Source organism: Strix aluco, chromosome 12 (assembly GCF_031877795.1).
Source record: "Strix aluco isolate bStrAlu1 chromosome 12, bStrAlu1.hap1, whole genome shotgun sequence".
In the NCBI taxonomy this organism is placed as follows: Eukaryota; Metazoa; Chordata; class Aves; order Strigiformes; family Strigidae; genus Strix; species Strix aluco.
In genome coordinates, this window is record NC_133942.1 from 7,944,898 (window position 1) to 7,970,305 (window position 25,408).

At 40.6% G+C, this 25,408-nt stretch overlaps 1 protein-coding gene and 1 long non-coding RNA gene across 4 annotated transcripts; one reads left to right on the forward strand and one right to left on the reverse strand.

Moving 5' to 3' along the window:
* Positions 1-300: 300 nt before the first annotated feature.
* Positions 301-18,689, reverse strand: LACTB (lactamase beta). Of its 2 annotated transcripts, XM_074837910.1 has the most exons (7): positions 18,642-18,689; positions 18,184-18,262; positions 10,472-10,538; positions 8,028-8,218; positions 7,334-7,679; positions 5,501-5,666; positions 301-3,720 (listed from the first exon to the last, which is right to left on the reverse strand). In XM_074837910.1, exons 2-7 carry the CDS (start codon positions 18,211-18,213, stop codon positions 3,177-3,179), a joined length of 1,344 nt encoding a protein of 447 aa, XP_074694011.1. In that variant the 5' UTR covers positions 18,214-18,262; positions 18,642-18,689; the 3' UTR covers positions 301-3,176. The 2 variants fall into 2 exon arrangements, with proteins under 2 accessions (XP_074694011.1, XP_074694010.1); XM_074837909.1 differs by lacking the exons at positions 18,184-18,262; positions 18,642-18,689 and adding an exon at positions 11,509-11,766.
* On the forward strand, positions 11,931-19,759 carry LOC141928966 (uncharacterized). Of its 2 annotated transcripts, XR_012624928.1 has the most exons (3): positions 11,931-12,138; positions 16,883-17,058; positions 18,102-19,759. It is a non-coding gene; the product is annotated as an uncharacterized LOC141928966 (long non-coding RNA). The 2 variants fall into 2 exon arrangements; XR_012624929.1 differs by lacking the exon at positions 16,883-17,058 and having other exon boundaries at positions 11,931-12,730.
* Positions 19,760-25,408: the final 5,649 nt, after the last annotated feature.

The following is a 25,408-nucleotide window of genomic DNA, read 5'->3' on the forward strand; positions in this document are numbered from 1 at the left end:
AAATAATTACCTTTTTGCAATGAGGAAACACATTTTTAGTTAAAGAGCCGTCCCTTTCTAAATGGCTGTTGAGAAGTGGATTTTTTTTTTTTAAACCATGAGAAAACATTCAAACAAAGCTTTACTTGTATCTTATTTTACTAAATATCTCAAGTTATGTATCATCATCTCTTTCCAAGTATCAGGTGTCTTGGTGAGCTAATTATTGTTGGGAATTTCTATTTAACCTGTATTCTTTTTATGACTTTTAAAACTTGTACATTTCTAGTCAATAAAAAAACCCAAACCCTGATACTACAATTTTTTGTATTTGCAAGATGTTTTATTTCAGTTAATTCAAACAGTGAACACTTAGAATGATTACCAGATGCAAAAAGTAGGTGTTTGATACAGAAATAGATGCACCAGTTTAGTATACATGCCTTTTAAGTATTGTGTTTTCACAATAAAGGTTAATTAAAAATTTTAAGAGCAAGTTTATCATGAAAGTGTCTCTTAATTGACCAGTTTTCCACACTTAATGCCAGTCCATCAAAAAACTGGTTTCAGAACAAAGATCAAAGTAGCAATATTAATTCACTTGTGACCTGAATACGTGTGCTAAGGCCAGATTGATTCCTAGTCTCCCATATCTCTGCCTTCTCTACCTTAAAAGAACTCATTATTAAGTAAATACCAAATCAGAGAAAGTCAGTGACCCATTTTGTTCCAGGTACTGGAAGATGAAATTTAGACACCATAGCATCTCCAGTACTGTACATGTGACAACAAAGGTTTTTCAAAAGCCTTAAGTTATGGGAGATACAGTATAAAGAACATGGTAAGCATAAAAAAAGTTGGTGGCTAAACATATTTATGAGGGGAGTGAGACACTGTTAATATCTTAGTGTTCAAAATGCCTTAGACACTTCTTACCGTTATTCACTTTCATACATACTTCAACTATTTACATTTATTAGTGTTTGGTCATATGCAGACAAGCATAATGGTAAACCTATGCCTTCTACATTCTGAATCTTTGTCTAAACCCAAACACAATGGTCAGTGAGTGAAACTGGTTTTCTCTCAAGTATGCAAAATGGTTTTCAAGAACAATACCATTTGCAAAACAGATGCATCACACAAGAAAAGTATGTTATAAATCCTAAAATAACAGTGTTACTTTTCAGTTTTTCTATATTTAAAACATTGTATTTGGTCTATTTCTATTCATGTATTCTTCAACATGAAAACAACTCAGAACTACTTACTCCTGTTACCTGTGTAAAATGGGCAATGACTTCGGCTGCTGCATGTTTACCCAGCTAGTAGGTGCTCAAGACTGGAAAAAAAAAATGTTGCTATTGTAGAAGATGTTCACCTCCAGTACTCCTGTACTGGAACTGTCAAACAATATCAAAGGCTTCAGTGAAAGAATAGATAATTTATTGCCTGACCAAATGCAAGTTTGTTCAGAAAGGTTTTCTCTGTTGTCTCTACTGATTTGATATTCTTGAGATAAAGACAACCCATTATTAATGAATAAAAAAGTCAAGTTTTGGTGAGTGGGCCAGAAAACCCAAGCAAATAGTTTAGGTGTAAGATTTTACTGTTTAAGGCACAAGAATGATTATAATTTTGAGGAGTACTAAACCAGTCCTACTAGCTTCAATTAAAAATGTTGGTAAAACCCTGACACCTCAAAATATGGAATTTCCTATTTTTTCAGTTTTAGGTAACCTGTTATTATAGGCATACTGGGAACAGAGATGACAGCATGTTGTTTCATCAGAGGGCAGGTAATGACTATGAAGTTAATGCTGAAAGCACTAACTTGTGAAAGAGGCAGGTAAGGCTATCTTCTGCTAGCTGTTATCTAAGACATCTTGCTCCTTAAATTCAGAGAAGCAGGGCTGTGAAACAGTACAGGGATGTAAATATTCAAACCCTTCCTGAAGGATATTTTGTTTTGTCTCAGCCTAGAAATACTGTCTGATGTAACTACAGGGGAAGTGGGGTGGGAGGCAAATCTTGGGAGATCAAGGAGATCTTCCATGCCATTATGCAATATATAAAATGAATATATTCAGATGTTACTGTATTCCTATAGTAAAACTTAAGATTAGAAAATGTTTCTTTGGAACTCTATCACAATTTCTTGTTCAATCTTTTGCAAAAGTAAGTTCTTGAGGCAGATCTTCACATGGAAAAAAGGATGGGTTTCAAAAAAACCTCTCAGTCTGTGAGACTTCTGCTACTGGCTTCAAGAATGGGCTTTAAATTTTATTGAGTTATTTGAGTTCCTAATCCCTATCTCTAAAGAAACATCTACATTACAGAATACAGTGCCATTTCTGGCTACCAAAGTTAGCACGTGTATCATTCAAAAACAATGAGACAGTTTGACAGCTCACCATGTTGTGCTACTCGGGCATATTCGACTGTGGAAATAATACCCTTATTTCACAGTAAACTAGTTTCACACATTCTCCGTGTCCGATAAAAATGAAAGAGAGGACATCTAAATAACACAAAGATTCTTACTTACATTACTCTAGCTTCATTCTTTTCTAATTCTTACAATTCACAGCTCGGACAAGACTGTACTTCTGGTACAAATCTGCATTCTGGAGGTAGCTTCAAGACTTGGGGTTTGTTGGGTTTTTTTGCTTTTTAAGCAAATAAGAAAAGTGCTATGTAAAAATATAAAACCAGTAAAACCATTCTTTAAAAAGGAATACTGAACAGTTTTGGCAGACTGGAACTGTGAGAATAACAAATTACATCTTCGTGTGCTCAAATTGAGATGTGAAATTTTTCAAAATTTTAACGTTTAAGGTTGACAATTTTTTGTTGTACTTCTCAGTCCAAGAAACCAATGGTATTTTTTTTAATCTTGGTCAAGTGCTTGACTGGATGAGGAAAAAACCTGCTAATATAACAATAATTTACATAGGTACTACAGGAAGTCAAATTTGACTGTTACATTCTTCTTTTCTGTAAGTTAGGAACTTCCCTGAGAGATGAATTCCAGTTACACATAAGTTTAGCACCACTAGCAGAAGTTAATTATGTGAATTTTTAATGTTTTTTCTTCATGTATTCTTAGTGATCTCAGAGTCCAATTACACCCTGCTCCATTTGTTTTTCATGTTTGAGTACAGTGAGTTCAGTTACGTGTGTATCTTTTCTTTTTTTTAATCTACATATTGTGCCCATTTTTCTTTATCAAATTCCCTTGCAATCTTTAAGGCAGTGCTGTTGAGTGAAACTGATTGCATATTACAGATAATACTGACAATTACTCCTCTAGGTGGTGCCACTAGCCCAGTATCTATAGCTTCAGAGCCCAGCTCTTCAGGAAGAATTAGGAGGACACTACTTGCCCCCACTGCACCACCCGTATGAGATGCATAGTGTCTCTGCTGTCTGCAACAGCCACATTGTTGTTTTTTCTCTACTACAGCCCAAGCCATTGCATATTTACCATCCCTGTCCCACGATACTTCTGTTTTTGGCACTGGGGTCCACATCATTGCGACTGTGTCTGCTTTGAGGTACCCAGGAAGAAGTTTGCCATTAGTGTTTTTAAACTGTCCGGCTTGATAACTGTACAACAAGGCATTTCCAAATTTCAGAAGGTCACCTACTGACGACAGAAAACCACCACCAGCCCACTTGTAAGAGTTGTCCACGTACGGCGCGTTTACCAGCCGTCCCTTTTTGTTGTAAACATAACACCTAGAATTCAAGAAAATTCAGCTTGTCATTGCTCATATCTTAGGTACAACTATTTTAAGCTGCCCTACCGCAAAAGAGCAAACAGCATGTATTAGCTTGTTCTCATGAAACTTCAGAATTTTTAAAAAGGTATTTTTCTTAAATTATGTTTCTTGCAGAAAAATCCAAAAAGAAATTCAGATAGGAAAACAAAAGTTAAGGTGACTTCTTAGGTTAGAAGCTTAGTTTCAATAAAAGTACTAATCCTTCTACTTACTCTTAGGATATACTAAGAGTAAAGGCAACATACTAATAAGAGATGTGACAGAAATCTATAGATCAGCCAGCAGAGGATTTTCCTTAAATCTCTGTACCAGATTTAAAGTGTTTTAAGAAAGAGGAATCCTACAACTACCCCATGATAATCAGACACTGAGTTGAAATTTCACTGAAGGCTTAGGTGACTGCTCTGAGACAGTAGTTTCCATTCATGACTGATTTCCCCCTACTGCCCCATTACAGTTGCCATATACTACAACAACTGAATATTCTGGAACTACTAAATGAGAAGCTTGAAAGAGTCTTTCAAAACCTCTCACTAAAAAACAAATGAGAAAATACCAACTAGAATTGCAGAATGACCTATCGGGAACAACACGAGTGCAGACTGAATTATGCTTTTGAAACAAACAGTTCAATCATTTCATACACATTTCATGCAACATATGAAAAGGAATGTTGAATAACTATATAGCCTGATGAATTTCAACCTCTGGACCACAAGAGGCCCATGTACTACTTGGAGAGTTGAGAAAGGAACCACAAAAAAAAAAAAAAAAAAAAAAAAGGGAGGGGGCAGGGGAGGGGCAGGGCAAGCCTACTATCAAAGAGTCCAGAGAAACATTCCTTATCTAGTCTGCACTTATACTGGAAAGCTTTTAGGGAACTTCTGAAAGCCGTAATACTGAAAATGAGAGGTTAAAGCGAAGGAAGAGAGACCAATGGTCCAAGACTGCCATCAGCTCTGCCAGTGACTCAATTATCTCTGTGTCCCTGCAGTCAGATTTTCAATCACAATAAAACCTGTTACAAAGACACTGAAATCCTTGACTGACTTACACCTCTAAAAGATTTAGAACATGAATTTTTAAACATTTTCATGTCAGTGAAATATAGTATAACCAAACCGTTAAACAAACCACAACATGTGAGTATGTTCACATTTGAGGCACCAAGCTAGCTATTTGTGGAAGTAAAACCATCACATTAGCATCTCAATTTTGCTTAACAGTAAGTAGGCCGTAAAAAGACCCCAAACCAGCATCTGTCCCAATTCTTTCATCCCTATTATATTTCAGTTTATAAAAGGGTTAATATACACACATATATTTAAAAGAACTTGACTGTACAAGCTTGATAATCTATGAAAACATCACTAGCATTCAGATCTACAGCCAGAAAAGCCTCTGAAAATTTGCAAACAAAATAAATACCAGCACAAAGCATCTTAGAATAGAGCAGTAAAATTATCCCTAAAACATTACAAACGGCTCTGTGTGTACATACACACACAGTTTAAATATATGTTTCTATGTAAGTAATTTTAACTACAGAACCAATACCATAATGCTGACATACAATCAGTTACATCACTAACTTTGAAATAACATAAGCCACTTCATTTAAAAGCTTGAAAAAAAAAAAATTGAAAAAAAATCACACATTTTTATTTCAGTTGGCTTCAATAAAGATAGAAAGAACAACAGTTGTTATGGGAAAAAGAAGTTTCATCTTTGTTTACCTTGCTCTGTTATAGATCATTGCTTCATTGTCATCTAGTACAGTTGATAGCATATCCAAATCATGAAACATTTTTAGCATATAATCTGTAAATTTTTGTCCTGAAACTCTCTCCACAACAGCACTTAACAGAGTAAAGCCGTATGTTGAATACAAGAACTGACTACCTTGAAGAAACACAATGAGAAAGGGGGAAAAAAAAAAGTTAGCCATATGATGCTTAAATGGAATCTGAAGGATAAAATTTAAGTAATCACTTACGTGCAAATAGAACTATATATAGCAATGAATAACCAATTAAAAGACTCCCCCTCCACCCCCATTTTAATATGATGTGAATCACAAGCTTATAATACTGGGCCCTAGGAATTTCTGTACTGCAGCAGACACAGATGCTTGCTAAGTGCAGGTAGCTCTTGAGAACAGCACTAAAAAATTTTCAGGGATCTGCATGTACAGCCAGGTTTCGTGTCAAGATGTGAAGACTGACATTTAACATCCTTTCCACAAGTTTTACCGTACCAGTTCTAACAAAGATGTCTGGATTTGGAAAGCTGAAGCAAACCATAAAATTACTTCTCAGAGATGCTCACCTACTGTGACTTGTTTGTGTGTCTATACCCTAGAGGTGGAAAGACAAGGGTAGTACTTGCTCAACGTTTTCAAAAGTCTTGATCACTTTTATCATAGTCTTTCTAGTTCTCATTTTCTAGTTCTAGAATATCTGAAAGATTATATGAACACTAACATGCATATTATTTAAGACAGTGTAATTTATTTACAAAGCAATGTTTCATTTTTTAAATATCATTCTTGCCCTAACACCTTTTATGAAACATCTACATATCAAGCAACTCCCGAACTGCCTACAGTCAAGACAGATCTCTTTCTTGAAATGGTTCCTAGAACTCTCCAGGATGGTAAGTGGTTAACTTCTCCCCCACCCTACCTTTCTTCCCCTAAATGCACGTTATTTACTGTTTTTACCAGCAACGCGCATCATTTGCCTGTTAACTCATTTAGAACTTACACTTGAAGTTCCTCAAAGCCCTCTCTGGAATTAACTTAAATTTAATTCCAACAACAAATAACCTCAACAATTCTGTGATTCTGTCATTCTGTGGTCCTTCTGTAGAATTTTTTAGCTCTGGTTTAGTGCCTCACTACAATTTTTTGCTTCTGGTTCATATCTAGAAGGCCCAGAGCATGAACACAGCAAGTTGGTATCCGCTTTACAAAATACTTTGTAGATACAAATTTGTTACCAAAATTATAATCTGCTTTAGCATTTATAAATTCAATAACTGGTACGTTTCATAGCACTTACTGCATTATCTGGAGCTCCTCGGAGAAAAGTCTTATTTCTACCTGAGGTCCCACTCTCTCTTCTCCCCTGCATTATCTGGGACTCTTTGTATTACCTTTTAAGTCTTGGCTACATCACATTTTGAACCTGCTGGATTATGGTGCAGATACACCATTAGAAGGTGTTCTATCTTTAAGTCAGTAGATTGGTAAAGATATCTATACAAGACTGCTATCTAAAATTGAACTGATAAAATCCTGATCAGTTCAGTCTTCAAAAGTTATGTCAGTTTTAAGACAATTACATGACCAGATGGTTTGTGCAGAACAGCCCAAATACTTCTCCACTGAACTTTTAATGGGCACAAGAAGAAAAAAAGAAAGGGCGGGGGAAAAAAAAGCAGAACAAAACAACCCCCCCCCACAAACACTCTTTACTGGACTCTAGTATCCTCACTGCATGCAAAACAATTTGAAACAAAAATTTCACCAGAAGAGCACATTTTGGTCTAAATGAATAGAAACTCACCTGGTTTAAAGAATAAAGGATCATTTTTAAATATCTTCAGTGATTCAATCACGCTTTCAAATTTTTCCTTCAAATAATACTCTTCTTGCTCAAATTCCTTGTCTCTCCTGCCAGGTTTTGAAATTCGGCTTTTTACCTCACCTTCGTGTTCTTTCCTCGGTTTGACAGAATCAGTCTTTTCAATGCCTTTGCCTTCTTTTTCTTTTTGTTCTTTATCCTGATAGGGTTTTGTTAGTTTCAATGCTCTGTTTGCCTTTTCTTTTTCTTCCTTTACTTTTGTAATATCTTTTTCATAGTGACGAATCCCACTCAAATGTGAAACTAACAGTCTTGTAGTAATAGCAACCTGGGTAGAAAGGACAATATTTAATGTGAGCTCTCTTCATTAAAGATATGATACACACTAAATCACCGGAAAAGTAAAATTCAATATGCTGAGAAGATATAAGACCTTTTAAATATCATGTATTAAACCCAGCTAAAATTATACATATACATGTGCATACTACACACAATATAAAACTGAAGATCCAAATTTCCAGCATTGCTTTTCTGAGCAGCAAACATCAGTACTTGTCTAAATGATTTTGGTGTTCTACAGGAATAGGTACAGATACAGGCACCTGTACACATATGGCTATGCAATGACAGGAACAAAAATCCAAAAAAATGTTACCAATAAACAATTACATACCTTTTCACCCTCGTAGACTTTTTCTGGAAATTCAGGGACATATTTTTGCACTGGAGCATCTAAATCCAGTTTCCCCTCTTCCCACAATTTAGCAACAGCCATCATTGTAAGACACTTGCTAATACTCGCAATTCGCATGATCGTCTCTGGCTTACATACTACACGATTCTCTACATCAGCATAACCCAAACCTTTAAGAAAATAAAAACACTGTGGTAAATATTTTACACAGAGACATGCTGAATTAATTATTTGCAACGAATTAGATTTACTAGCTCCTTAAAATGTTTTTCCTCTAGCTAAAATGGGACATGAAGCATTGAACTATCCTTGCTCCTGCTTCTATTAACATTTTAATGTAGTAGGAACAGTCAATCAAAGCTCATTGTATGGGCCAATGGCATCCCAAGTTAGTGATTAAGACTACAAAACAAACCTAAAGATAAAAGATCAAAGATTAGGTCAAAATTTACACTCCGGAGCTCAAATTGCCAGCGTAGAAAAACTAAAAAGAACAAAATCTAGACTGTAAATAACTAACAGTCATAAATACTCCTTTTATTGTTCTGAATTAATGGTTGAATCAGTAAAGTTATCAATAATGAAACTGAGAAAGGAAATCATTCACAAACCCATAGCAGTTACCTAAGCTGTAAAGCTTCACAAAACAGTGGTGCTTAAAACATTATGTTTCAACATCACTCAGCATGACTTCAATTAAAAGACAGCTTAATAGTCTCCATACCAGTGTTTTCCTATGTAGCTAACCCACAAGTCTGGTAGCAAAAACTGGAATTACTAAAGCATTATCAACCTCCCATACTAGTCTTCAGTTTGAGCTGGGTTTGAAGAAACTGTGCAAGTGATGTTGCAGCATAAAAAGCAGTGAAGTGCAGTAATGACATATTTGCAGTTTTCAGTACAAGCAAGGCCTACAATCAGTGCATGTCTGCCTATCTAAAACTGTATTCTAATAATAAACTACTCAGAAAAAAAACCCCTTGCAAAATACAAGAAATAAAACAGATGACGTGTCTGTTGCCCAAGACCCTCTTCTTTTACATATAGTTGCTACGCTGGTGCTCGCATGGTGCTTGTGAATGCAGATGCTGTACCCCTCAGTGAAAATACCTTCCAAATCTCAAATCACTCCCATCAGTTTAGCCAGAAAGCAGCTTTAGTACCATGGTCACAGAACACATGCAACTTACACTTGCTACTATTTTTTTACCCCCATGAAGAAGGGAGGAGGACAACAAAACGAGCCAGAAGTCTGCTAGAGCAATGGTACCCACCTCCCAGCTGCCTTACTGAAGGCAGTGCTGTTCTCTACATCCACATGCAGCAGGGTGCAGAAAGCTCTGCCATGGCTTATGCTCCCACATGTAGGTGTCTTGCTACAGGATCTGGCAGCCCTGGTGATAAACCACAACCCTGGCACTGCTTCCCTCAAGGCACTTTCCTGCATGTCAAGGAAGGGATTCTGCAGAAGTCTTATAAAAGCTTCCGCTTTCATCTGCTAGACCAGAAAAAGCTATCTGATTTGAGAAAGTCTGTGATTAAGTTTCTAGCACAATTTTCTTATTAGGCCACATCACAAAAGGTACCAGAGGCTCTCCAACTCCCTTCTGTCATGGTGAAAGAAACGAAAACCTATAATCAGCTTTATACATATATAAAAGTTAATGCAGCAACAGACTATCAGAAGAAAGTTAGTAACAATCTTACTTACAAAGATTTTTTTTCAAATTCTGTAACATTAATGAAATATGTTGCCATTTACCACTATGATTTCAGTGGTCCAAAAAACCCAAAACATTATGAAGATGTTTCTGAAAACAGACACAGTTTGCTAGTTTTTTTAAATAAACATCAAATGTCTACATGATATGAGCAGTACTAACAGACTCTATTTAAAATAAACTAAACTGTGTAATCAGAAAAATCACTTGCAGTTTCTGGAAGGGTAACACCTGTTAAATCTCAGTACCTTCCCAGTAAAAATCTACACCTCAGCCCACAAATGGGAGACAGATCACCAACCAGCCATTATTATTTTGACTATTAAGTAGGTTCTTGTGGGGAAAACAGTTCTTTACCTCCTGTACACAATTCTGCCAGACCACTGTACAGCTGTATGCCTAGAGTGTAAGTGTATTCAAAGACCAATCTGACAAATTAATGGAAGAAAGGTTCTTAAACATAACTGTTGAGACATATTAGCACTTTTGAGGAAGTTAATATATTATCAGTTCCTGGAAATTGTTGAATTTTACCACGGAAAGTATCACTTCATACTCCCTAGGCACCTGTTTCTGGCCACTCCAGAGATGAGACATCAAGCGGATGAAATCCCAGCCTGATCAGTGTGTCTGAATTGTTCCATTTTTAAAATGTTCATTCCTTCCCAACAGCATGCACAACTACTACTCCCATATACTAACCTTCTGACCAGACTTCCTTGCCATCTACAGAAACTCCAACTAGTATACCTGGGATTCCTGCTTCATCCTGTCAAAAAAAAAGGACAAAAGGCATTAAGCAGAATCTTTACAGTTAGAAACCACCTCCTCCCAAACCCTAAAAATGCAAAAGCAATCTTACAAATACACCTGCATACTGTTGTTACATTACCGTTGAAATTTTGTTAAATACTAGTTGGGCTGAACTTTTGAAAAGCAGACATTTTAATCCAGTAACTTGGAAAAACGTATCTAACAATAATAATAATTTAAATTAAAAATTTATTTAGTAATTTAATTAAATTGGCAATCAGGACATGCAAGAAAAACTGAATAGAAGCAAAACATTATAGAGTTAATGTGCAACATGCAAACTGCATCATCTATTAGCAAGCAGAATTTCAAAGCAGCTTCAGTTAGATTTTCAAAGTAACCACGGTGTGCTTTTTAAACAATCCTCTTGCCCCTCTCTCTCCTTCCCACAGACTCTAAGGCCTCCCTCGTTCTCAGGGACCCCGTACTGGACCGTCCTTCCCCCAGCCCCACACACCAAGCTCTGCCTGCCCCAAGCTGCCCCCGCACCGACACTAGGCAGAGGAACACTAAGGCGCTGCTCCCTACGCCGGCTCCCCGGCACCCAGCGATGCACTTGCGATCGCTGAGCGGGAACCCGAGGCCGCGCGGGAGCCGCGGGCGGGCGGGACAGGACGGGGCGGGCGGGCGGGCGGCAGCGAGCGGCGCCTCACGGGAGAGCCAGCGGCCCGAGGTGAGCCCCGGCAGCTCGGCGAGGTTCGTCCTCCTGCTTCAGGCGCGGGGCAGCTCCTCACGGCACTGGCGGGGCCCCCAAAAAACGTGTCGTCTCCCCCCGCCCCCTCAGCCGAATCCCTGGCAGCGATCGCCAAGTCCACGGGAAGGAGATACCAGCTTCACGGCCGCCTCGCGGAGGCGCGGGCTGGCTCCCACAGCGCCCGACACGGGGCGAGCCCCCCGGCTCCCCTTCAGCCCCGCCCGCTCAGCACCTTAATCCGCCGCAGCAGGTCCCGGCTCCTCTCGATGGCCGCGCCGAAGCCCCGAGGGGGCGGCAGCGGACTCGCCTCCGCCTCCTGCCCGCCGTCAGCCTCGCAACTCGCGGGCGTCTGCACCTTCACCCCCAGCGCCAGCCCCAGCGCCAGCCCCCAGCCCCAGGGCCGCGCCCCGGCTCCGCCGCCCCCTCGCCGGGGCGCCGCGGGCCGCCCGGGAGCCGCCGCCCGCCGCAGGGCCCGCGCCAGGCCGTGCATGGCTGCGCCGCGCCTGCTCCCCGCCGCTCCCCGCCTGCCCGCCAGGCAGCCCCAGCCGCTCCCGAGCGCTCGCTCGGCCGAGCTCCGAGCGCATCGAGCGCGGGCCGCAGCTCGTCTCACGGCGTCGCGCGGCTCCGCGCCCGGTGGCGGCGGCGGCCCCGGAGCCGCTGGGGGCCCCGGCAGGGACGGGCAGGGTCTGGCAGGCCGCGAGGCTGCGCTTCCCGGCGCCCCGCAGGGCCTCGCCGAGGGGCGGCGGCGGGACCCTCCCGCCATGCCGGGCTCGGGCGGCCGCCGCGCCGCCGGGAAGCGAGCGGAAGGCGGTGGCGAGGAGGACGGCGCGACTCGCTCTTCCGCGGACTGGATCAACCGCAGGTTAGAAACGGGCTCGGTCGGACGAGCCGCCTGCCGGGGCCGTGACTGCTCCCCGCTCCCAGCCGGCGGGCCCCGCGGAAGGACGCCCGGCAGCTGGACCCTTCCCCGGGGCTTCTCGCGTCCGGCTGCTGGAGGCGATGTAAAGCTGGATCCGCTTATTTAACCACCAAAAGCCACCCGTGTGTCCGAACGCCGTTACAGGCAGTATTTGGCGAGTCAAGTCCCTGCGAATCCTTCCCAAATCCTTAATAAGACGGATTTCCAAGCACAGTTCCTCCCTGGTGGGTGAGAAGCCCCGCCGGCCGCCCCGCGAGCGCAGCACCGCCTCCCCTTTCTGCGGAGGGAAGGGAGTTTGTAACTCCTGCCGGCGCCCAGGCGGCTCCGAGGAACGAGCTGGTTTAACCGACACTTTGATTGCACTGATGTGTAAGAAAAGGATGGAGAGAAGATGAAGAATACTTCAAGCCACGACGTAATTTCTGATCTTAACTTTGCACTCCACAGCAAATGATTGCAGGATCAAATGAAACAAGCCTGCTGCTAAACATATGCCAGGCAGAAGTAAAGCAGGGCAGGCCAGGCTAACAGCAAGGTAAAAGCCCTTAACTGCAGGACGAGCGTATTTGATCTAGATTAGTGAGGAATAACTTACAAACGTTGACTTTTCCAATGCTGGTTTTAGAGTCAAGCTTCAGCCTAGAGTAGTGCCAATGGCACAGCATTGCATTTCTGTTTGCTCACAGAAATTTTTCCATATAGTTGCTGTCTTTAGACTGATGGGGAGGGGAGATGACAACGCCCTTCAATTGATGTTTTAAACTATCTCAAAACCTTCCACATATTTGGTTTCCAATAAACTTTTAATAGCTCATCCAAGGATGCATCCAATAACCAGGACTCTTGTGAGCTTTGCCAAGCAGATTTGTGATCTCACATCAGACTTTTATAACAATTAAAGAAACCATATACGCCTAATGCGAAGGCAAATCCAGAGCCACTCAGTGCTGTCAGCAGAATTTAGTCCACATGTCTAACTGGAGCATCAAAATACTTCATTAGTATGAAGATACTCAGTCACCCCCTTCCTATATACCATCGCTGTGAAATGACCAGTTACAAAGATGCTAGTGCAGATGATGTTAGTCCAAAGAAGGTTAAAAAAAGCCCTCATTAACAGTTCATTTCAGTCTCTTTTTAGCGCTCTTGCTCTTTTTTTTTGATTTCAGACTACCTAGTCCAACAGTCCAAGTGCAAGAGGGCAGGACAGGGAAGGGCTAGTTTATATGAACTAAGCATGTCATGGTCCAAGATGAGTAGAATATTCTAGAGGCGATACCAAAAGCAGCAGAGCCCTTGGCATATTATAGAGAATGCAATGGTGTCCAAATAGTGAGAAATGTTCATAGTGGCCTTTCTTTTTATCTGTTCAAAGTCAGTCCTCTCAAGGGAATGCCTTAGACTGCACTGTTCTAAGGACCTTAAACCCTGCAAATCACAAATAGATTGACTGGGATGTATCAGTACTTAGCAATGCAGAAAGCTCCTTGTGCAGAAAGCCCACAGTCTCCAGTGGGATGGATTGTGCAGGGGTTTGCCATTTCTTTCTTGGAATTTTCTGGGGTAGACAGTGACTTAAAACCTGATGCATACATGTTGAAAGATTCTTGAACAACAGCTAACAACCTTTACTAATGGCCACTCCATGTTACGGATGTTGACAGAGAATACAACAGTTTAAAAAATGGAAAAAAAAATGAGCAATACTTGTAAGCAGAAGTAGGGAGTCTGTCCTTTTAGAACTGCGCATATGCTCTGCTAGGAGAGTTCTGAGACGCTAACCTAGGGAGTTCAATCTCCTTCACGTCCGATGATCTCAAAGCCTGCAGGATTTGGCAGGAAGTCAGGGCAAATAGCTTTCAGGCATGAAGTCAAATGCAGACCAGATGCTACACTTTTCACTGCAGGCATTGATTTCTCATTACTATTTTCTCAGTAAAACTCCATTGCTTATCACAGTACAACTTAATACCCAACTGGTACAAGATGCTGTATTTACTTTCTCATAACTCATTTTCAATGTGTTAAACTCTCTGGAAGTGTGTTGCAGCAGGATTCTCTGCATTCTTACATCCTACCTGCTCAGTAGGAACACTCTTGGGCACCACAATTTTGAATGGGCCTAAGCCTGAAGTGGATCCTGCCATTTTACTCTGATTGCCTTAATGAAGAGCTTTGTGTTAAATCCAGTAGCACAAGACGGCCTGCTGTTATCTGTTGTATCTTCCTCTCAGCTGCTGTTTTTGTTAACTTTGAGTTGAGATAAGCAATAGAAAATGAGGACAACAAGCACTAGGCTAATCCAATTCTAAATTTAACAAAAATAAAAAAAAAAGTGTTTCTTCTATCCTTGTCCATCAGTCACTTAGAAGTACAGGCACAGACTCTCAGCTGTAATCCATCTTCCTTACGTAACACAGACAGAAAAGTCCATCTGGAGACCCCTCTGGCATGGCAGAAAAACTCCACATGGTTTAGCACTAAACCAGCTGACTCTTCTTCTGCTCTGCCTGCTTGCCAAGTTGCACTTACCAGATTTGAAAAGCCCGTGTGAAGAGATATGCCTTACTTGGATGATGAAGAATGGTGCGACACAACAGGCGCCTCAGCAAATCAGGGCTGTGCTCACTCAACTCAGTGCAGGCCAGTGTTAGAGTCTCACCACCAAGAATCCTTTAAGGCTTTATAGTCTTTGAGTAAGACAAACACCAAAGGCTCAATAACACGAGACCTTAAAGTGCTTATCTATCCTAATCACCCTGCTCTTGTAGTTGTATGCTACTGCGTTCACTGGCTTTTTCATAATAGTTACTGTGTGAGCTGGGGAACAACAAGGTGGGCAGTAGCTTCTATACTGTTCTGCAGTGGTGTAGCCCACCATCAAAAAGTGCAATACGCTCATTCTGCTGCTGGTGGTCAGCAGTGTGTGGAAACATCAGGTATTTGCAAATCATGAGGCTTCATCAGGTTTTCCCAAAACATGATTCTAAAAAAATAAATCTACAGGCATTTCAAAAACAACTTCTACATTTCAGTCAGTCCTCCTCCATTTGTGCAAGTGCTTATGTGGGTCCTGATGTCTCAGCAACGTTTAACAGATGTTATTATGGCTCCTCCTGCTTGGAGGTCTGGACTTTGATCTCGGTATTTTTATGATGATGATCTCATTTGCTTTTCTAGCTCACTGACGTGGCAAAATTCTACAGTGACATGCCCCTAAATTTAACATTTCCATTGAAATTGAAAAGATGGGTAATGTTTTTAACAAAAAATATCTAAGGTTTGAATGACAGGAAACAAGTGATGCCTATTAGTATTCCCCTGATAAAGGGCTGGTCAGTTCTGAAATCATGAGCCCAGCTCTGCTCTTTCATCCTGTTGAATACCATTTATAACTGCAACAGACCCAGACTGAAGCTTGCAGGTTGAGTTTGTAGGAAGGGGCTTTTAAAAATTTAGGAAGTAGCAGTGTAAGGAAACTAATTTGCTTTCTTTGTTTGGATTTATTGTGAAACAATGAAATGTTCCATTAATCCAGTGAATTCCTATTACTCCAACTGGATTCCAGTATTTAAAGATTGTAACTTTTATAGTCTTCTGGATCTAAAAATGTTGACTCTAATGGAAAATAATTAACAGACAAAAGCTAAAATTTTCAAAAAGGACTGTAATTTATATTTGTGCTAGATAAAATGAAGAAAAATAGGAAAGCAGCAATTAAAAGTATTATCTATGTTTGTATACATAGATATATGGGAAACTGATGTTGATGGAAAATGCAAAGAGTAAAGGGATAATGATTCCTTTGATCACACCCGGTGTTTCAGTATAGGAAAGATTTAAAAAAAACCAAATTCTTTCTGAATCTGAAAAGAAGACAAGGTCTTTTCCAACCTAGACAATTCTGTGATTCTGTGAAAAGGAATGTTAAATGTAGAGAGAAATCAAGCTCTGCTTTCTCTCTCTCTCATTTCAGAAGCAATTTCATTTGAGAACCAAGAGACAGTTTTTATTCCCCTCTGGCTTGAAGCATTCATACAGTAGATGGCAGCAAGAAACCTTTTCAGTTTAACCAGCTGTTAGCAAAAGGGGTGGTTCCACTGCAGCGAGATCTCTTGCTTGTTGCAGTCTTATTGAATTGAGTTGTTATTACAGATTCCTCACCCACGTACATTTTTTGTTTGGTCTTGGTCAGTATAGCAGTTCTCAGAGTATTATTATTTGCTTATCAAATGAGATAACACCTGCATGATTACAGTGTACATACCATTTCAGTAACAGTGCTAACCCTACCAGTGTGCAGCAATAACATTCTATGCTAGGACAGTTAGACCCAGCCAAAAACCAGGCATCCCTTCCCCAAAAGGTACATAAATAGGTGCATACTCACAGCTTTCTTTTAAGATTAAAATATTCCCTGAGCTGTTTGGGGTTTTTTTTTCCCCTAAACTAAGGTCGCAGGTGGGGGTGAATTCTCCAACAGCTTAGCTGAGAAACATTAATCAGGAACAAATCTTTAAACATGTAAGATGTCTGGACCAGGAGAAAAAGTAGCATTAAGAACAGTGGGTCTTCAGACAGTGAGATTAACATGTTTATCATCAGCTCTGCTTGAACTATGATTCAGATATTTGTTAATCTTAACTTCTTGAGTAGTTAACACGATGTACTTTTTCTACACACACAGGAACACTGATCCTGTTGTGGTCACACCAGCAGCACAGTCGTGCCATGTCCGTGTATCCATCACAAGTTAACAGACAGGGCAGCAGTGGTAGTCCTCAAGCTCAACCAGGAGCCCAGCAGGGCTGGCCCTGCCCTCCAAGCAGCAGCTCATACCTGGAGACTTGTGCAGCACCACAGGTTGGCAACTTTACCCCACCCACCCCCTGACACACACACCATAAAAAGAACATAACTCTCCTTAATTTACTCCATTTTTCTGTGTACTCAGGATGTGTCACCTGGGGATTGTTTACTTTCAATAGAATATGAAAGAGTTTTGTAGTGCCACACTGATACTGCCTTAGCTTTACAAGTTGCATGCAGCCTGACACAGTTCCTAGAAACAACAGGATGGGAGTTTGGGAAATATTCTGCATGTCAGGGAAAGGAATGCTGAAAAGATCATGCTGTGGTTACAGACCAGCCAGGGGGCACACACACTTCTTTTTCTTCTTTGCAAAAACACTAGTTTTTAAACTCAAGTTTCTCAGTGGTGATTTCCTCATGCTTTTAATTCAGGGCCTACTTTAAACCTCTTGGGACTTAGAAGAAAATTAATCATCACCAGCTGAAAGTAAGTAATGAAGGAACATTTGTGAAATACATCAGTGTAAAAAAAGAAAACCACCGCCCACCCCCCAAAAAGAAAAAAAGTAACCATGCAGAATTATTTCCTGTTTTTCCTGAAGTTATTCCCCAGGCAACAATCTCTTCTGGTATAAAACTGAGCACAGACAGCACTGAACAATTTTGTCCCTGAGAATGGCTTCACATTTATCATTAGAATTCAGTCGCTGTGTATAACCTTTTTACCCTCTCCAGTTTTTCTCCCCACTCAGGGGGTAGAGGTACAACATACCATGGAAAATGACGGCTTGCGTAACCACTCTCACACAGTGCAAATAGGTACCAGACAGCATCAGTGTCTTTGACTTTTCCAAGTATATCTTTTCAGACTGAAGTACATTGCTTCAAGACAAAGTAACAAACATGGAACGTGTAAAACACCTAAAAGATTAAACATATTAACCATAAGGTAACATGTTGAAGCTCATATGCCCAAAGATACAATTATAAAGTGCAGGCACTTAAGGAAAGCTTTCTGGCTTGCTCTAGGAAGAACTCCTCACAACTGGGTAATAACTACCTCTCTTTTCACCCTTTCTCCCCAAAATACACAGCTCAACGAAATGAACGAGTCCCAGACAACTATGCATCAAGAAATGTGGCAGTGAGAACTCTGACTGCCTGACACTGACCTACTCGGGAGAGAAGCAGACCAGGCAACTGCATTCAGTCATCCTGAAGCACCAGGATCAAGTGCCACCTCCACAGCAGGTGTCTACAAGTCAGGAAGGAAAAAAACAGGCACGTTTGCTTTGATAGATACAGCAGCAGAAAGAAAACTGTGTTTCCAGATTTCGTATGTGAATCTTCAGGCATATCCCTGTGGGAAGAATACAGTCCTGATTTGCATTTACTGTCCTTATCTATTCTTCTAGATAGAAGACTCTAGATCCTTCTCAGTATCTATTCTTCTAGCAATTTTTCCAAACTATTTGAAGCCCCAGCATGTGTTGTAATGATAACTATTGTCATAAGCAAATGCTTCTCTGCAGTTCACACCAAACACTCATCCAGCTATATGTGCATGCTGGTTGCCAGCCCATTTTCCACACATTCATTGCTATGACTACCTGTTCCAGTGTGGTTTCACCTACCTGTGCTGCAATTACATCTTCATTTCGCTCTGCAGACATGTTCTGTGCCACTAAAAATGCTCTTCGTGAGAACTCAGCGGAGATAGCTTGAGAAACTGCACAGGCTAGTAAAAAACAGGAAAAGGCCTCTTATCAAATTAGTAACATCTCGGATATTTGGGTGGAGGCATTTGGCACTGGGCTGGCGTATTCTTATGGGAGTGAGCCCATGCATACTACAAACTCCATTCCTTTGCTTCATATTATTGTTTGCAAGTTGAGGCATGTTTCAAAAGAGCCTCTCTAAAGATGTGTAAGTGCACAATTACTATACGCTACACATCAGTAAGAAGGGATTTTACTCTAACCCCTTTCCATACATAGAAAATAAGAGTAAATCAAGTTAATGGCATTTACACAGATTTGTGCTGCAATAGGATCATTGCAAAAACTAAAGTAGGTATTTCTTCTGTTCCTTTGCATGCAGAGCTATAGGAAACTAAGAAAATCTGAAAAACTTTCCTACTGAGGGAAGACAACTGCATGGGATGACTGACTTCCACAGTAAGCGCTAAATGTGGGACAGTTTGTCCTTCCTGCCATTTGGAATAACCTGTCAACTGCTTGAATTAGAAATACTATCATTTATTTGTTTGACCTTAAGCCAAACCAAAACCATTTCCATGGTTTAGATACTATATATACTTTCTGGTGTATAGCAGTGTGTCAGGTACACATACACTTAACTTACAGTTATACTTTAGTGTGATTAACATTACTCAGTAGGACAGTTTTACTACCTGCATACTCATCTTCATGTCTGCCACTCAGCTTGGATTCTTTTCATCCCTTCATCTCCAATAAAAACAATCTTGTAGTACAAAGGTAAGCAAGATATTGATGTATGCATCAGAGGAGAATCAAGCTCAAGGTGTACTGATGCTGGAGGGGAAGCTGTGCTCTAATTAATGGATGACGACATTTTTTCCAAGTGGTGTAATGAAAGCTAACAAGTTCCTACTCGACTTGGTGCCTGTCAAATTTAAACAGCAGGTGTGAGTAAAAAGCATTTCTTATCTGGAGAGCTGGTGTTCTTGTAGATTCTCAAACAGGAAAATAAAATAGGAACTAAGAGAAACACCAATGTTGTCTGAGAAATGTGTCTATAACTGGAAGTGACACACTTAAGTTTTGCTGTTTGCGCTGCAGTAGAGAGTAATTTCTTCAGTATTGCTTCAAAGGCAAAACAGACATAGGGAAAAGAGGAACTGGGAAAACAGATTTCAGAGCTTTCTGGCTTTACTGTAGTTTAAATAGGGATTTTGCAATCTCCCACCTTTAATACAGTATGCAGGTGTCCTACTCGGATCAGAAGAAACTGCTCAGTGCCTTTGAACATCAGTCTTTTTCTTTAGAAACTGCAATACAGCAGTACAATCCTCACTAGGGACAGCTGTTTGTTTTTTAAACCTACATACCAAATGCACAGCAGCCAAAGACTCTGCAGCTTTGACGCAAGAGAGAACTTCTCATTGTGCAATGACTCTACAAAGCTCAATTCTACAACACTGAGACTTTGCTCTATTGAAACTGTTTGTTTGACTAAGGCTTAGTCAAACAGGCAGGCTTTAGCTGTACGTGGTCCATATATGTGTATGGCCAAAACAACTTGGCTAAAATGACACAAACCCCTATACAATCTGCACTCAATTTAAACTTGGATTTTATTCATTGTCCTTAATTTAATCCAAACTGTTAATAGCAAGTGATTCACAAAACTAATGGAGTAAACCCTTCCTATTGGTTCTTTTGCTAGCTGTAGTGTTCCTGATACTAGCAGCACATACACTGATGAGAAAGCAGAGGGAGGAGTCAATAACTTACTTGCTCAAAAATGACAATAATCTCTGCTTCTCCTCCACAAAGACATACAGACCTGTGTGCTTTATATTTCAATTTACAACAGTAAGTCTCAGCACAGAGCACCTCCCACGGATTAACAACCAGTTCGGGTCCCTTGGGCTGCCTCTTGTATTCACAACCCTTCCCACCCAGTTGTTAACTTCCAGGAAATGCCTTGTGCTCCGACATGGCTGCATGTGAGCGTAATAAAAGCACACGCACATTTGCTACATGTTTGCTAACTGCTGAAAAGTGGCAAAAAATGGTGAGTTCGTCTTTTCTTTCTTTTTTTGAGTGTCATGACTTCCTGGTTAAGGTAATTGATAATAAAGTCCAAGTATAGGGAAATTTAACCCTGATTCTGCCAGTGTAGTGAGAATCACTGAGAGAAAGGATTTTTATTGATTTTTATGGGAAAAGCTCCTGCATATTGTACTTTAAACCCAGATGAGGGGTGACAATTTGCTGCTCTGTGGCAGAGGAATGTGGTGGCTGCAGGAACACAAGCGGAGGCTACAGGAGCAGGACAAGGCATAACTACATGCCAGCATTGGCCTTTAGCCCCTGTGTACAATTCTATCTTATGGTTTCCCTTTTAGCTGGTTTCTGGCCTAGTTAATCTTCTACTTTTTTTTTTTGACAGTCTGCACAAATTACATCATCCCTTTAGCCTATTTTATAGTCTACATGTGTACAATAAACAAATAAGGAAGTAGTACAGCAACCCAGATTAAGTGCAAAGAAGTCTGGCAGGCTCCTCCTTGCTGGCTACAGAAACCCATAATCCAGGAAAGATTCCAAAGCATCTTCCTAGGCTATTTTTCCAACTAGTATTCTTGTCAAGAGAAACATGCAAACTATTGGTGGACCTGCAAAGGAATGCTCACACAGATCTCCATGTTAATATCAATACTAATGTGTCATTACCAGGTTAAAACAACTTACCAGATCTTTGCAGTTTCACAAATTATTCTTGTATTATTCTTTCACAAATTCTACTGTAGAGACACCAGACCTGCATCATTTTCTTCCATGGCATGGACAACTATCACTAGGCCTTTGGAGATTTTATCCAAAGAAATACTGTTTGCCATGAGCTTTGCTGAGACAGATCACATGGACGCTTCCTTGACATTTCTGTTTGAATCTCAGGGCAAAAAATGAAAATAACATCAACAACAGGAATAATCCTATGAAGCAGATCATAGTCAGGCCCTGGAATAGAAGGCATTCAAAATACTCTACTGGATCATGGCTCCAAACATATTTCATCCCTTTATACCCATGACCCATATATGCTTGCTGTACACAAATGACAAATGTTCCCACAACCATGCATGCCAGGATGTTGACATGTGGTACTGTCAGTTGCAGCTAGGTCTGCTGGACTTTTTTTTTGTGTGTTGGTTCTTTGTTAATGAAAAAGATGCTCTTTAATCTTTATCCAGCCATTCCTCAAACCAGCAGAGACAAGAAAAAAACAGTGCTGAGGTTTCCTTAAAGGCCGTAATATTCAAATCCAAAACACTATGTAAGGTCCTTTCATTTCAGCACATTATGAGTCAAGAAATAACAAATGGGAAGAAATAGGTTTTTGTGTCTGTAAGACTTCTATCTGCTTCGGTCTTCTCATTGTTTCTGCTCTCACATAAATTAACTAACTGGGATACCTAGATTGCTGACTAAGCTGCTGTCATTGTGAGGGGTATCCTGAATTTATGCAATTCTCAGCAACAGCTGACAAATTGGCAAAGCTATGACTTACAGAAAACTAGATGGATTTGCAACTGAAGCCAAGAAGATTATGCAACCTTGTACAGATTTTCCATACTCTGGAAAGAATACAACACACACTGAAGAAAGTTACACAGATTTCCTCTGTTAAAAGGAACTATTCCTGTATGCATTTTCAAAAAAACTCCATGAAGATAAAAAGCATTATCCTTATTTTCTCTGCTGCTTTGACCTTTTGCTGCAATTCCCACTTAACCTTTCACTGCTGCTCATTTTATTATTAAAAAATTCTGAGATGAACACCAAAATGAACACCGGAGGAAAAAATACTCTATTTTCCCAAGTGCTGAGTCATGTAAAAGTATCTCCCCCCTCCTTTTCAAATGTTTTAGTTGGCTAATCACTTTCTTCTTTTGCTGCCACTAACAGACATTACAGCAGGGATAGCCCACTGTAACAGATATTCCTACAATGTTAACAGTATAATGAAGTTTGCCAACTTAACCCAGATTTTAAGTAGCATCAATGACAGCAGAAATTGGTTAATATGCATAAGACCTTACAGATTCAGATTTCTCACTCAGGTGCTAGAGCTCTGAGAGGCAGTGTTCTATAGGTGCAAGTTACTGCTTTAGCCTTGTTTCTTGAAGAAAAGGGACTTACATGTCATTCCTGTCTCTCATCTCATTCAACAGCTCTTGAACTGATTGACTAGTTCTGACCACATAGAACTCTAAAAGGAAAATGGTATTTCTGCAAGTTTTGTGAACGTAAGGAACCATTAAGATAGAAAGAGCATGACTATAAGCATCCTGATGGAAGGAAAGGCACACCCTGCAGATGCCTTGCATATTATTAGACATCAGAGCAATCCCATGAGGGAGCAAGAGACAACACAAATGTCTCAATATCTGGAAAAAAATTCATTGCAAATTTACAACCAGCCACGAGAGGTGAATCTGCAAGAAGGCAGGTTTTGCCAGTTCTGGTGCTCTCAGAACTACTCGTTTGTTGAGAGGACAACTCACAAAACAACCAAGACAATTACATAGCATGGCTGCACAATAATGGTGTATTTCCAACTGCCAAATTCGGTTTTGCATTAAAGAAAAGGGTGAGTAGCTCTTCAAACCAAGACACACATCTTGCAGAATGCTGAATGCAGGGTTCTGTAATTTGACAAATTTTTAGAGTTAACATTTTGAGGCAAAGTAAGTACAAGAGGGAGAAATTCCCATTTGTTTGGAATGGGGTTAAATTAGAGCCTAATTTATTTATTTTTACAAGCCAATGTTTTCTAGCTTCACCAAGTTTTGTCTGATTAGACACTGCATGCAAAGTAACCATAATGGGTAGTTGCTTATGATACACGGTAGAAATAAATTTTCCTGCTCCAGCAAATACATCCATATACCTATTTATGTGTCTGTTGCTAGTCAGCAAAAAAGCCACTTGGTCTGATTCACCCTTCCGTTCACTGCTCCCTTCAGCTCTCCTCAGAACTGGAAAGCTTTTATTTACCTATTATGAAGCTTTATGGATTCATCTGCAACAGTGCACTTTGAGAAAGTCTATTCTACAAACAGATTTTTTTTCAGATTAATTCTTATCTTCTTGCTTGCGCATGCTTGCCCTATTGATGGTGACACGATCTCATTAAAAGACATTAAAACCACAGCCACCTCCTCACCCTTACACACAGTAGGAGATTAATTCAGATTCCCCAAACCACAACACAGTTTGTGGTCTCCTGGAAAGCCAGCAATTTTAAACAGCAAAGGGTCTGACCTCAGACCCATTGTTTAGGACCCAAGCACAGACCGTGGGACCATAAAAGCAATCCAGTGGAGCAGGCAGCACACTCAGCTGTGCAAGGCTCATGGCCAAGTGCCAGAAACTTCTCTGTTCAGCCTCCGACTCTCTGGGTGGCCTTGGGCCCTACCCTACAAACTACTACCCAGCACAGCACTTCCTACTGGGAGCAGCCCTACTGACTCCACCACCAGCACTCAGAGCCACACCGCACGGAGGCTTGAACTCTTAGAGCCCAATTACCTGACATTTCATCCTTGTGCTAAGGAAGGAGAAAGAGATTAGAGTAATTTACTTCTGCACAACTATTATTTGGAGCTTTAGACTGTCGGCCTCCAGTATAAGCTTAACGAACTGTAGGAGCCTTGTAACACATATTTTGCTTCCCAAAAACACTTAAAGGGAAATGTGAAGACAGGGATCTCATCCCTTCCATTCAGGACAACCTAGCAGCAGTCAGTGAAACACACAAACGCTTGTAATGTTACGAAGTTCTCCCCTTTATAACAAAATCAAAAAAAGCCAGACCCCCACACCAGCAAGTAAATCTTCCCCCTCCAACTTCCATTTAATCTAAAATTATTATGTATTGCTTTACCCTTTCACCACTACACCAGCTGCTGAGAAAGTCACTTGTTTTCAGTTGCTTGCTAAGGGTCCACTAATAAGAGATTCTTTGATGATCCGGAAGGTTATTTATACCTGTCTCCTACCAAGCCCCTTGCTGCTAGAAGGATGGACAGCATCAACTTCCAGCAATATATTATAGAACAATAAGGTATAAGAATTATTTTTGAAGTTCTGAAGTGGGTCATTGACAGACCTCGTAATTCAAATGAAGATACCTACACATAGAGAAATCAGCAACCAGTAGTGAAAAGTTGGGTGAAAGGATCTCTCGTGAAATTGACACATCATTGGGAAAGGTTTATCACTGTATCAAAGTAAATTAACACATATTAACAGGTAAGATGTACAAATACACGGTAGCATTTCCAAGAGCATGGCCTTTAGGGCTCATTTCCTACAGAAGTCCATGGGAGTTCTGCAAGGATCTTACTGAAAACAGTTTTGGTCAACAATGAATAATTTTGGAAAGCTCCATCATCCATCAGGGTATAGTTGCATTCTGCATCCATCTGGGAATACGATGAGGTGATGGGGACAGGTTCCTGCAATACAGCCCTCAAAGGGCTCCTCTTAGCAGCTGCAGATCCACATCAGTCCAAAACACTGCATTTCACTGCGTTTTTATACATTAGCCTAACAGCACAGAAGGGACTGAAAGCCAATGTCTAACAGTGTATCCCAAGGAGACACTGCACACATGCATATTGTAC